Source organism: Oncorhynchus mykiss, chromosome 19 (assembly GCF_013265735.2).
Source record: "Oncorhynchus mykiss isolate Arlee chromosome 19, USDA_OmykA_1.1, whole genome shotgun sequence".
Classification (NCBI taxonomy): domain Eukaryota; kingdom Metazoa; phylum Chordata; class Actinopteri; order Salmoniformes; family Salmonidae; genus Oncorhynchus; species Oncorhynchus mykiss.
Window position 1 is genome coordinate 27040052 of NC_048583.1, and position 14179 is coordinate 27054230.

General features: G+C 42.6%; 1 protein-coding gene across 4 annotated transcripts in view; it reads left to right on the forward strand.

The window, feature by feature from the left end:
* Positions 1–209: 209 nt before the first annotated feature.
* The window catches only part of LOC110497587 (SAM and SH3 domain-containing protein 1), a 90395-nt gene continuing 76425 nt past the window's right edge, over positions 210–14179 (forward strand). For 3 of the 4 annotated variants that reach the window (XM_036954545.1, XM_021573772.2, XM_021573773.2), the window contains exon 1: positions 210–1510. In XM_036954545.1, the coding sequence (XP_036810440.1) occupies positions 989–1510 (522 nt within the window). In that variant the 5' untranslated portion in view covers positions 210–988. The remainder of the gene's footprint in view (positions 1511–14179) is intronic. The other variant, XM_021573771.2, reaches the window with a different exon arrangement.

The window sequence follows — 14179 nt, forward strand, 5'->3', positions numbered from 1 at the left end:
GTTTTAAGGGAAGATAAAACGTCTCTTGACAGGAATCATAAATCATGCGTGGTACAACTCATTAAATATATATATATATATTTGTAGCCTACTGATTCACTTCACTCGACAATTATTGCCTTAATTTTGTATAATTGATGCCAACATGCAGTACTGCTTGGCAATGATTTACTTATTTTCAATCAGTCAACTACGGTGTGTCGGACAGGGGCCGCTAGAGTACAGATAATTCTCACTGGTCATAAAACTACACAGGCAGGCGCACAGCGAATGCGTTTTGATTGAATGGAACTTTAGAGTCGAAAGCATACTAGACCGAAGAGAAAGTTCAATCGGGAGAGAGAGAGAGAGAGGATGCATTGAACCATGTGCTACAACAAATGTGTTAGTAGCTGTTGATAAGAAGCAGTGATAAATGAAAACCTTTTTAGCTCACATTTAGGTTACCGTCTCGGATCCTCCTGAAGTTTAACTATATCGCGACTGAAAACTGCTGCAACGAAACGAACATAAGGTTGAGGAATAGAAACCGACTGATATTCAGCCTGTAGGTTTACACCTATTGCACAATTCCTTTATTTGTCTTTTGAACCCCGTTGTGTTTTGCTTGGATATCATGCCACGCGTTCTCGTTCTCGCCTGCTTGGATTAATTGATAACCACATGCACCTGCTTGGTTGGATTTTTGGAACCTCCACAACATGCAGGCTATGAAACATTTACGCAAAAATGTTTATATTCTGAATCGTGAATGCACACGTCTTGGTCATTATTGAACACTAGTTGACTTGATTCCTTGGATCTTTCATAACTGGAATCATCTTTGCATGAGCCTGGAACGTTGAACCACTGATGGCGATGACATAGCGGCCGCGGCCAATGTTATGTCACAAGGATACCGCGCGCCCCTGAAGTTTACGTTTTGGAGAGAATAATATTTCTAACAGCATATGCATGGCATACATTGCTCATCATATCGGATATCAAAATGATGCGCACCGGCCCAAGCCTTGTCTACGAGTGGCTACAGACTATTCAGGTGCCCCAATACTTGGAGGCGTTTGTGGACAATGGATACGATGATCTGGAAGTGTGTAAACAAATTGGGGACCCCGATCTTGACGCCATAGGGGTACACGCGCGGCACCACCGACAAAAAGTACTCAACGCGGTGAAGAAGTTAAGAGAGGAGGACAAAAAAAAAGCTCCCGGTCTTTACTTCACCCTCGAGCCTCTGAACCCCTCTCCCCTGAGCCCCTTGTTGGGCACCAGCACCACGCTCATCACAGATTGCGAGAATGACTTCCAGTGGTCAAGGTCATGGACAGAATCCAATCAGGAGGAGGTTGGAAATGGAGGTCACCAACAATCATCTTGTCCAACAAACCACAATCTAAGTTTAACTGATGATTGTAAAGAGTTGGTGGCCAATCCCAAACTGAAGGTCTTGATCAGGGATAAACTTGTGAAAGATGGCGTCAACCACAATGAGCCGCCATACACCTATAAGGTAGGCTCCTATTTGTCATTCACGATGTTATTTACTATAAGGATTTGTTCAGAGACTGTCACATACAATTACACACTCTTCCCTCTGGGCTTGCTGTGATGAGTAGTATGGCCAATTTCTTTGATGGTGCTGTCTACCATCAATTCTGCTCATTCTTCCAGTCAGGAGGACTCTCACTTGTTTGAAGTCTGTGACAGGCAGTCGGAGGACTTAAATATGCATATATTTAGAAAATACATTTACTCAGAAATGATTTTGGTCCTATACGTCTGACCGGACACCTGCTAAAGCAATCTTCCATTGTCCGAGGTCATTTCATTTGAAGTCCTACGGTAAAACGTCATTGCCCTGGCTGGGGTAATAAGCTCATAGCCTTCAGACTCTGACAGCTGTCAATGTTACCTAACAGTATTTTACTGTGGGTGGAACTAATGGCTTCCATTGTGGAGGAGTGACTCCATAGAGAAATACAATGCCTTCAGGCTTTTTCCACATTTAGTTGTTACAGCCTGAATTTAAAATGGAATACATGTAGATATTTTTTTTTTTTGTCACTGACCTACACACAATAACCCAGAATGTCGAAGTGGAATTGTTTTTGAAATGATTACAAAAATGATTAACTGAAATGTCTTAAGTCAATAAGTATTCAACCCCTTTGTTATGGCAAGCTTAAATAAGTTCAGGAGTAAAAATGTGCTTAACAAGTCACATAAGTAGCATGGACTCACTCTGTGTGCAATAATAGCGTTTAACATTATTTTTGAATGACTTCCTCATCTCTGTAGCCCACACATACAATTATCTGTAAGGTCCCTCTGTCGAGCAGTGAATTTCAAATGGATACAACCACAAAGACCAGGGAGGTTTTACAATGCCTCACAAAGAAGGGCACCTATTGGTAGATAGGTAAAAAATAAAATGGCAGACATTTTATATTTCCATTTGAGAATGGGGAAGTTATTAATTACTCTTTGAATGGTATATCAATACACCCAGTCACTACAAAGATAGAGGTGTCCTTCCTAACTCAGTTGCCGGAGAGGAAGGAACCCTCTCAGGGATTTTACCATGAGGCCAATGGTGACTTTAAAACAGTTACTGAGTTTAATGGCTGTGATAGAAAACTGGGGATGTATCAACATTGTATTTGCTCCACAATCATAATGTAATTGACAGAGTAAAAAGGAAGCCTGTTCAGAATAAAAAATATTTCGAAACATGCATCCTGTTTGCAATAAAGCACTGAAGTAAAACTGCAAAAAAATATATAATAATGAGTGTGATTTCCTGGATCGGTGAGCCAGGCACGGCTGTCCAAAATGTCTCTTCTCCTCCAAAAAGTCTTATTGGAGCTGAGCTGTGTCACAACAGATTAAGAAGGCATGCTTAGACTACAGTCTCAGGCAGCATTCTATAGAATATCGAGAGAACACAGCGCATCAGCTACTTTGTTGGTTTCCTTTTTACTGTCTTTAGCTCCTCTCTGAAAAGATTACGTTTGATTTAAAAAAAATATATATATTTTTTTTTCACATTGCAATCTGTATTATGTAACATGTTATAATGCCACCACACAAGTAAAATTAAACTCCTTCTAAATCCGACTTGGATAATCAGTATTTTCCAAACTACAGTGCCACTGACTTGATTATTATCCATATGCATGCAGAACTGTGCAGCTGCTCTGCACGCATTTTAAGACGATGTTGTACTTTTGTGCTCCGATTCTCTGCTACATGCCCATAATGTTCATGAAAGATTCAGGGGCTACAAACCGCTAAGTGCAGAGAGGCACTTTGTGACTCACTACTGACCTTTTGTATGGAAGCACAGGAAAACAGATTCAGGTTTATCTGACTGAAAATATACTGAACAAAAATATAAATGCAACATGTGAAGTGTTGGTCCCATGATTCATGAGCTGAAATGAAAGATCCCAGAAATGTTCTATACGCACAAAAAGCTTATTTCTCAACTTTTGCACACATTTGTTTGCATCCCTGTTCATGATAATTTCCCCTTTGCCATGATAATCCATCCACCAGACAGGTGTGGCATATCAAGAAACGGATTAAACGGCATGATAATTACACAGGTGCACTTTGTGCTGTGGACAATAAAAGGCCACTCTAAAATGTGCAGTTTTGTCACAACACAATACCGCAATTGGCACACTGACTGCAGGAATGTCTACCTGAGCTGATGCCAGAGAATTGAATGTTAATTTCTCTACCATAAGCCATCTGAATGTCATTTTAGAGAATTTGGCAGTATGTCCAACCGGCCTCACAACTGCAGACCACGTGTGACCAGATCAGGACCTCCACATCCCTTTTGTGGGGAATAACTCATTCTGATTGGCTGGGCCTGGCTCCCCAGTGGCTGGGCCTATGCCCTCCCAGATCCACCCATGTCTGCGTGCCTGCCCAGTCATGTGAAATCCATAGATTAGGGCCTAATGAATTTACTGAACTGTAACTCAGTAAAATTGTTGCATGTTGCGTTTTATATTTTTATTCAATACAGTTATTTTACAGTTATTATTTTGGTCCTTTAGTTGTTTCAAAGCAGCACAGACAGTTTAGTTAGACTAATCATTGGCTGACCTGATCAATTCCGCAGAGGGTTTTATATCAATACATTAAAAGGGAACAAACAGGAAAATAGTGGAGAAATGGAAGGGGCAGAGATGTTAGGAACCAGAGGCTATGGCAAAAATATGTTTTCCATGTCTGCCATAATCACAGCATCTGTGGGAATTTGATTGATACCCTAATTGATTAGATTGAACTATACAATGTTTGTACAATGTGTGCTATACAATGTTTGTTTTGACCTACAGTATTTACGTTGTTGATATAACCGTTAACTCTGGCATTGTTTGCTCTTTCATGTATCTGCTGATGTCAAACTGGCATTTGGAAAAGGACAACCACAGCCAGAGCTTGATCCATGGGCTGTTGATGGCTTTTTGGAATCGAGTCCTTTCAGGTCAGCAGTTTAATTCCATTAAGTTGGATGATGCAGATATAGGCTACAGGCCAGGTAGAATGATTCATGCTTTCTACAACCGGAGGAGGAACCGTAGAATCATTAGAATTGTAGAATTAGAATCATTCTATGTAAGGGGCTGTATTGGGGATAAAGGGATCAATCGGAACTGTTTTACCAGAGTAATAATACATGCGATTAGTGTTATTATAGTTATGCATGGTAATAGCGTTGTTACACAGTGAGAATGGATCTTATTACAAGCCGATCTGACGGCATTATCAAGTATATGCTGCTGGTTTGGAGACTGTCCTAATTTGATAATTGAAAAATGGGTCTGTATGCTGTAATTGCCTAAAACCTTGGCCTTGTTTCAATATGTGTTCCATAGCAGCACGGCACGATCAATCCTAACTAACTGAGCCCTTTAGTTTTTTGCCTGCCTGGCTACGTTCCAAATGGCACCCTATTCCCTTTCCTAGTGCACAAATTTTGACCAACGAGTCTGGGGGGGAACAATTAATACAATTAGGCCCTCATAAACGACTTAACTACTGCCTGGGGCCTGGAATAGACATTGTGTCTTATAGAAAATGACAAGCATTAGAGGCTATTTAAAGTATAGCTGTAATCTATGTCCATATAATACGATTGCAGCCTCAGGCTCGACTTTCTCACAGTGAAGTTAATCTATGCTGGAATACTTAGCTACCGTAGGTATTTCTCTCTTTACTATATTGACAAAGATGAGATTTAGAGAAATAAGAACTCATGAGTCATGAAATGTAGCTTGCACAGTTGAGGTTTTAGCAGAACTATATAATGTGGCCTAGTTGGTTGTCTGTTTTTAACTGATTTTTCTTCTTTGTTATCGGCTGGTGTTTTACAAGGATCCAACAAAGTACATCATGAGATTTCTCTGAATTCACGTAGAAAAATGTGCCTTTTGTCATTCTAATGTGAGGCAGCATATGGTAAGTTTTGTCCCACCAGACTCCTGATGATGTCCCCCTTTCTCTCTGTTACAACAATGGGGCACATTACCCAAGAACCCCTCTGCTCCACTGGACTGGCAGTCTGACACATTCTTAGAACAGAGTGGCTAACAACAGTTCCACTACCATAGAATTAGAATGAGTTCTATAACTTCTAAAGCCCTGCTCCGGAAGGGTTGGCCTGGTTTGCCCTTCGAGGCTCGCAAGACAAGCAGAACCAGCAGGCTCTTTTGGACAGTCTGGCTCAAGATAAAGCCAAGCTGAATAGGAGCTCAAACGGACAAAGCTCTATAGAAACAGACAGATGTCTCTGTCTTTGTTTCCAAAAAATACAGTATTAAATGGACTGTTTGTCTTTCATGCATTCCTTAAAACAATTGACTACTTAGCTATACTGTGCTATGTGAGAGTTGGGCGGTATCCAGATTTCCATAACTTCAACTGTGCCTGCTCTATCCCAGGCTATACACTGGGGTCACTTAGAAATGTCCTTGTTTTTTAAATAAAAGCTTTTTTTTTTTTTGTCTATTTAAAATAACTTCAAATTGATCAGAAATACAGTGTAGACATTGCTAATGTTGTAAATGACTATTGTAGCTTGAAACGGCTGATATTAATAGAATATCTTCAGAGGCGTACAGAGGCTTGTTATCAAATCAAAATCAAATCAAATTTTATTTGTCACATACACATGGTTAGCAGATGTTAATGCGAGTGTAGCGAAATGCTTGTGCTTCTAGTTCCGACAATGCAGTAATAACAAGTAATCTAACTAACAATTCCAAAACTACTGTCTTGTACACAGTGTAAGGGGATAAAGAATATGTACATAAGGATATATGAATGAGTGATGGTACAGAGCAGCATAGGCAAGATACAGTAGATGGTATCGAGTACAGTATGTACAAATGAGATGAGTATGTAAACAAAGTGGCATAGTTTAAAGTGGCTAGTGATACATGTATTACATAAGGATACAGTCGATGATATAGAGTACAGTATATACGTATGCATATGAGATGAATAATGTAGGGTAAGTAACATTATATAAGGTAGCATTGTTTAAAGTGGCTAGTGATATATTTACATGATTTCCCATCAGTTCCCATTATTAAAGTGGCTGGAGTTGAGTCAGTGTCAGTGTGTTGGCAGCAGCCACTCAGTATTAGTGGTGGCTGTTTAACAGTCTGATGGCCTTGAGATAGAAGCTGTTTTTCAGTCTCTCGGTCCCAGCTTTGATGCACCTGTACTGACCTCGCCTTCTGGATGATAGCGGGGTGAACAGGCAGTGGCTCGGGTGGTTGATGTCCTTGATGATCTTTATGGCCTTCCTGTGACATCGGGTGGTGTAGGTGTCCTGGAGGGCAGGTAGTTTGCTCCCGGTGATGCGTTGTGCAGACCTCACTACCCTCTGGAGAGCCTTACGGTTGAGGGCGGTGCAGTTGCCATACCAGGCGGTGATACAGCCCGCCAGGATGCTCTCGATTGTGCATCTGTAGAAGTTTGAGTGCTTTTGGTGACAAGCCAAATTTCTTCAGCCTCCTGAGGTTGAAGAGGCACTGCTGCGCCTTCTTCACGATGCTGTCTGTGTGAGTGGACCAATTCAGTTTGTCTGTGATGTGTATGCCGAGGAACTTAAAACTTGCTACCCTCTCCACTACTGTTCCATCGATGTGGATAGGGGGGTGTTCCCTCTGCTGTTTCCTGAAGTCCACAATCATCTCCTTAGTTTTGTTGACGTTGAGTGTGAGGTTATTTTCCTGACACCACACTCCGAGGGCCCTCACCTCCTCCCTGTAGGCCGTCTCGTCGTTGTTGGTAATCAAGCCTACCACTGTTGTGTTGTCCGCAAACTTGATGATTGAGTTGGAGGCGTGCGTGGCCACGCAGTCGTGGGTGAACAGGGAGTACAGGAGAGGGCTCAGAACGCACCCTTGTGGGGCCCCAGTGTTGAGGATCAGCGGGGAGGAGATGTTGTTGCCTACCCTCACCACCTGGGGGCGGCCCGTCAGGAAGTCCAGTACCCAGTTGCACAGGGCGGGGTCGAGACCCAGGGTCTCGAGCTTGATGACGAGCTTGGAGGGTACTATGGTGTTGAATGCCGAGCTGTAGTCGATGAACAGCATTCTCACATAGGTATTCCTCTTGTCCAGATGGGTTAGTGCAGTGTGGTTGAGATTGCATCGTCTGTGGACCTATTTGGGCGGTAAGCAAATTGGAGTGGGTCTAGGGTGTCAGGTAGGGTGGAGGTGATATGGTCCTTGACTAGTCTCTCAAAGCACTTCATGATGACGGATGTGAGTGCTACGGGGCGGTAGTCGTTTAGCTCAGTTACCTTAGCTTTCTTGGGAACAGGAACAATGGTGGCCCTCTTGAAGCATGTGGGAACAGCAGACTGGTATAGGGATTGATTGAATATGTCCGTAAACACACCGGCCAGCTGGGCTGCGCATGCTCTGAGGGCGCGGCTGGGGATGCAGTCTGGGCCTGCAGCCTTGCGAGGGTTAACACGTTTAAATGTCTTACTCACCTCGGCTGCAGTGAAGGAGAGACCGCATGTTTTCGTTGCAGGCCGTGTCAGTGGCACTGTATTGTCCTCAAAGCGGGCAAAAAAGTGATTTAGTCTGCCTGGGAGCAAGACATCCTGGTCCGTGACTGGGCTGGATTTCTTCCTGTAGTCCGTGATTGACTGTAGACCCTGCCACATGCCTCTTGTGTCTGAGCCGTTGAATTGAGATTCTACTTTGTCTCTGTACTGGCGCTTAGCTTGTTTGATAGCCTTGCGGAGGGAATAGCTGCACTGTTTGTATTCGGTCATGTTACCAGACACCTTGCCCTGATTAAAAGCAGTGGTTCGCACTTTCAGTTTCACACGAATGCTGCCATCAATCCACGGTTTCTGGTTAGGGAATGTTTTAATCGTTGCTATGGGAATGACATCTTCAACGCACGTTCTAATGAACTCGCACACCGAATCAGCGTATTCGTCAATGTTGTTATCTGACGCAATACGAAACATCTCCCAGTCCACGTGATGGAAGCAGTCTTGGAGTGTGGAGTCAGCTTGGTCGGACCAGCGTTGGACAGACCTCAGCGTGGGAGCCTCTTGTTTTAGTTTCTGTCTGTAGGCAGGGATCAACAAAATGGAGTCGTGGTCAGCTTTTCCGAAAGGGGGGCGGGGCAGGGCCTTATATGCGTCGCGGAAGTTAGAGTAACAATGATCCAAGGTCTTTCCACCCCTGGTTGCGCAATCAATATGCTGATAAAATTTAGGGAGTCTTGTTTTCAGATTAGCCTTGTTAAAATCCCCAGCTACAATGAATGCAGCCTCCGGATAAATCGTTTCCAGTTTGCAGAGAGTTAAATAAAGTTCGTTCAGAGCCATCGATGTGTCTGCTCGATTATAATCGAAGAGAATTCTCTTGGTAGATAATGCGGTCTACATTTGATTGTGAGGAATTCTAAATCAGGTGAACAGAAGGATTTGAGTTCCTGTATGTTTCTTTCATCACACCATGTCACGTTGGCCATGAGGCATACGCCTCCGCCCCTCTTCTTACCAGAAAGATGTTTGTTTCTGTCAGCGCGATGCGTGGAGAAACCCGTTGGCTGCACCGCTTCGGATAGAGTCTCTCCAGTGAGCCATGTTTCAGTGAAGCAAAGGACGTTACAGTCTCTGATGTCCCTCTGGAATGCTACCCTTGCTCGGATTTCATCAACCTTGTTGTCAAGAGATTGGACATTGGCAAGAAGAATGCTAGGGAGTGGTGCACGGTGTGCCCGTCTCCGGAGTCTGACCAGAAGACCGCCTCGTTTCCCTCTCTTTCGGAGTCGTTTTTTTGAGTCGCTGCATAGGATCCACTCCGTTGTCCTGTTTGTAAGGCAGAACACAGGATCCGCGTCGCGAAAAACATATTCTTGGTCGTACTGATGGTGAGTTGACGCTGATCTTATATTCAGTAGTTCTTCTCGACTGTATGTAATGAAACCTAAGATGACCTGGGGTACTAATGTAAGAAATAACACGTAAAAAAACAAAAAACTGCATAGTTTCCTAGGAACGCGAAGCGAGGCGGCCATTTCTGTCGGCGCCGGAAGTAGACAGCAAACATCACTCCTGTGTTCCAATGGCACGTTGTGTTAGCTAATCCAAGTTTATCATTTTAAAAGGCTAATTGGTCATTAGACAACCCTTTTGCAATTTTGTTAGCACAGCTGAAAATGGTTGTTCTGATTTAAAGAATAAATAAAACTGGCCTTTTAGACTAGTTGAGTATCTGGTGCATCAGCATTTGTGGGTTCGATTACAGGCTCCAAATGGCCAGAAACAAAGAACTTTCTTCTGAAACTCTTCAGTCTAGTTTTGTTCTGAGAAATTAAGGCTAATCCTTGCGAGAAATTGCCTCTTCACTGCTGATGTTGAGACTGGTGTTTTGCAGGTACTATTTAATGAAGCTGCCAGTTGAGGACTTGAGGCATCTGTTTCTCAAACTAGACACACTAATGTAGTTGTCCTCTTGCTCAGTTGTGCACCGAGGCCTCCCACTCCTCTTTCTATTCTGGTTAGAAACAGTTTGCACTGTTCTGCGACGGGAGTAGTACACAGCATTGTACGGGATCTTCAGTTTCTTGGCAATTTCTCGTATGCAATTAATTGCCTTCATTTCTCAGAACAAGAATAGACTGACGAGTTTCAGAAGAAAGTTCTTTGTTTCTGGCCATTTTAAGCCTGTAATCAAACCCACAAATACTGACGCTCCGGATACTCAACAAGTCTAAGGAAGGCCAGTTACAACGAGCATGCAGATAAGGTTCCCTGAGACGCTTTCTGACAGTTTGTGCAGAAATTCTTCGGTTGTGCAAACTCAGTTTCATAAGCTGTCCGGGTGGCTGGTCTCAGACAATCCCGCTAGTGAAGAAGCAGGATGTTGAGGTCCTGAGCTGTCGTGGTTACATGTGGTCTGCGGTTGTGAGGCCGGTTGGACGTACTGCCAAATTCCCTACAACGACGTTGGAAGTGGCTTATGGTAGAGAAATTATCTGGCAACAGCTCAGGTGGACAATCCTGCAGTCAGCATGCCAATTGCATGCTCCCTCGACTTGAAACGGTGTGGCATTGTGTTGTGTGACAAAACCGCACATTGCAGTGGCTTTTTATTGTCCCCAGCACAAGGTGCATCTGTGTAATGATTATGCTGTTGATGGATGGGTTATTTTGGCAAAGGAGAAATGCTCACTAACAGGGATGTAAACATTCGTTAACAGAATTTGAGAGAAATGCATTTTTTGTGCGTATGGAACATTTCTGGAGTCTTTTTCAGCTCATGAAACATGGGAGCCACACTTTACATGTTGCATTTATATTTTTGTTCATAGCTTACAATTATCTGGAAAATGATCTGTCTGTGTGCAGGTCATTAATCTGCATCGATTTAAATCACAGACTAGGACTATTGTAAAACCTGGAAGTGGGTCTTGTGGTCTACAGCACAATAAGCTTCCTGCTGGGTCTCTAATGCAGTAAGGTTAAGGAAATGTATAAATAAAGACTTCATCTGTTAAGGCCACAGATACATACATACATACATTGGTCCCTTCCCTCTGTAAGTAATATTTTGAATTACAGCGTATGTGTTTTAAAAGCCCAAATACTTTAAGAACTGTACATTCATGTCTGCTTTAACCCTCTAGAGTGGTCGTCTGGTCAGTCTGTAACATTGCCTCACTACCCTGCAGACACATCAGTGCAATAAATCTTGATCTTAATGGCCTTGCAGCACAGTGACTGCCTGGTATTTAATATCTCTAGTAGTACTTCACTATCACTTTACTGACATTAAATAGACCTACTGTATATAGATGAATGCATATTTCTGTCAGACTAGAGTACACTGAAGATCATGTCAACTATATAATGTAGGTCATAGTCAGTGCCCTATGGAAGTCGGGTGAGGTTGTTCAATAGACTACTATCTCAGTCTAAATATAACTTAGCTCAGTCTTGTTAATTGCATTCCACTTTTCTGAATCAGTAGTGAACAATTGAGGGATTAGGGTGCCATTTGAGATGCAGTCCTTGTCTTCTGTTAGTTGTATATTCCTGCTGGCTGCTAAGTCTACCCATAGTTGGCAACTTATTGGCCACCAGCTGTTTAGACCCAAGGAGCTCTCCCCTTGTCTTCATATCCCCTCCTCCTATAGTTGAGGGTTATAGCCAGGCTGGTCCCAAGGAGCTAGACCCTCCCCTCTTCACATCCATCTCTTATAGGTGAGGGTCATAGCTAGCCACCCTCTTCACATCCCTCTCTATAGTCTAGTCTCCAAGGCCCAGACTACAACCAGCTGGCAGCCCCAGTGTGGTTCCAGTGATGGAGCTCTCCTTCTCCCTCTATAGTGAAGGGTCACAGCCAGGCCTCCGCTGTAATAGTGCATTAGAAGACTGCTATAATGACCTTGCTCAAGTTCCACAACTGATGTACACTTTTTCTCTCCCTCCCCCAAAACAAGTTTTACTAGATTTAAGATTGGACAATTTCAGGTGGGGGGGGGGGGGGGGGGTGTTCATTATTAATTTATTTATTCAGGGAGTCACCATTGAGACCAGTGTCTCTCTTACAAAGGAGCCCTGCATAAAGAATTTCATAAAATACATTTAAAAAACGAATACAACATAACACAAGTCAAATACAGCACAACAAACATAAATGTACACAAAACAGTCAACTAAAGTGAATATAGTAATATAGAGGGAATTGTTTTTTTTTTTTTTCAGTCAGTGGAGCAGAGGGGAACAGCCTCTACTGCAGCCTGAGTCCATACTGCAGATCAAGTACCATTGCGCTAGTGCAGACTGCACTCATTCATTTCCACACATTAGTCTCGTTTTCATTTATTTTATAAGGTATTACCTTATTGGTGAGTTTAATATTGGAGTGCACTTTGTTTTATAATGTATAAGAAAAATAGGTGTTTAAGTGGTTAGATGAGTCACGGAATGTATATGCAGGAAGTAACAAAACTGTAAATGTTTTACTTGAACTTACATGACACTTCACCCTTTCTATTTGAACCTTATCCAGTGGTCTCATCTGTTTCTGTTCAAGCCCCTGGGAAGATGGTGATTTCCAATGTGCAAATGTAATTTGCAGTTCTAAATTAACTTCTGAGTTGTCTTTGCATGCATCCTTCTATGCTTCTCGTTACCCACCCAAGGTGAAATGGAGGGGGGGGGGGTCGTCTTACTTTCACGATTCATTCAGGTATATCTGCATGTCTTTGGGTTATGATATTTGTGCGTCTAACTTTCTCACTCATTACTCACAGTATCATCTGTAATCATGGTAACATCCACATAGTGTAGAAGGGATTAGAAACACATTACATTCTTATTTTCAATAAAAGTGACTCAAATGACAAAATACATTATTTACCATTCATTTCTATTGGGCACAAAATAATAAAACGGAACAAAACAAACGGCAAATGCATCCAACAGTTTTGTGAAGCTCACAAGCTTGATCTAGTCATTGCGTGCTATGAATATGAGACAAATACTTAACTTTGTATTACTTTAATACACAAGTAAATTTCTTTTGGTCCCCTAAAATGGGAGGGGGGGGGGGCGCTATTAACAAAGTGGTGTAATTTCTAAATGGTTCACCTGATATGGATGAAAATACCTTCAAATTAAAATGACAGTCTGCATTTCAACTTCAGTCATTGTGTCATTTCAAACCCAAAGTGCTGGATTTGAAGTCTTCCCCAACTTTTTATTTTGTATTGCCTCTTCACTGTATAACAGGGAAAATCCATATTTATGAACAGAACACAAATATTTTTCTGATGTTTGCCATAGTACATTATATTGAAAACGTGTTTTAATGACTAGATTACTAATCTACTACCTTCCCGGAAAATCTCACCCACAATAAGTAATTGACCCTAGGACACGAAGGCCCGAACACGTGCCCACAAATTTCCCAGAAACAGTACATTTTTGGAATTGTGCACTAGTGTTGAATCCGTAAATGTGCCTTTTTATGCAGTGGTCTGTATGCGCCAAATGAAAAAGCCCAGGATATTTGTATCTCGATAAAACAACATTCTTGTTCTTCACCATTTGCTGTCAGATATAGCTTACTCAACGTGGCTGTTCAAAATTCCACTATTAAAAACAGAAAGGCAATTTTTAAAAAAAGGGTGAAATAGGGCCTCCCGGGTGGCGCAGTGGTCTAGGGCACTGCCAGAGACCCTGGGTTCACGCCCAGGCTCTGTCGCAGCCGGCCGTGACCGGGAGGTCCGTGGGGCACGAAATTTGTGGGCACGTGTTCGGGCCTTCGTGTCCTATAAATCTCAGATAACGGACCACCTTTGTGTATGGACGTGTAATATGTCCGGAAACGGTTCAGTAAATCCTGAGAAAGGACCACACGCATCCACCCACTTACCAGAACCCATCTTGAAATTCCAGTGCTTGCCTTACGTCTCCGTCCATGTCCCTCCCGTAAATGGCTGTGTACTTGCTCAAGGTTGGGCGTACTTATTCGCCTCATTGAATGCTAATGCTTGCCTTGGTGGCTGTCACTGGTGTTTTGAAAACACAATTATTAAAAGACGGAATTACAATGAATTAATGAATTACTTTTAATTATTATCTTCACACCAGGATTCCTTCACCTTT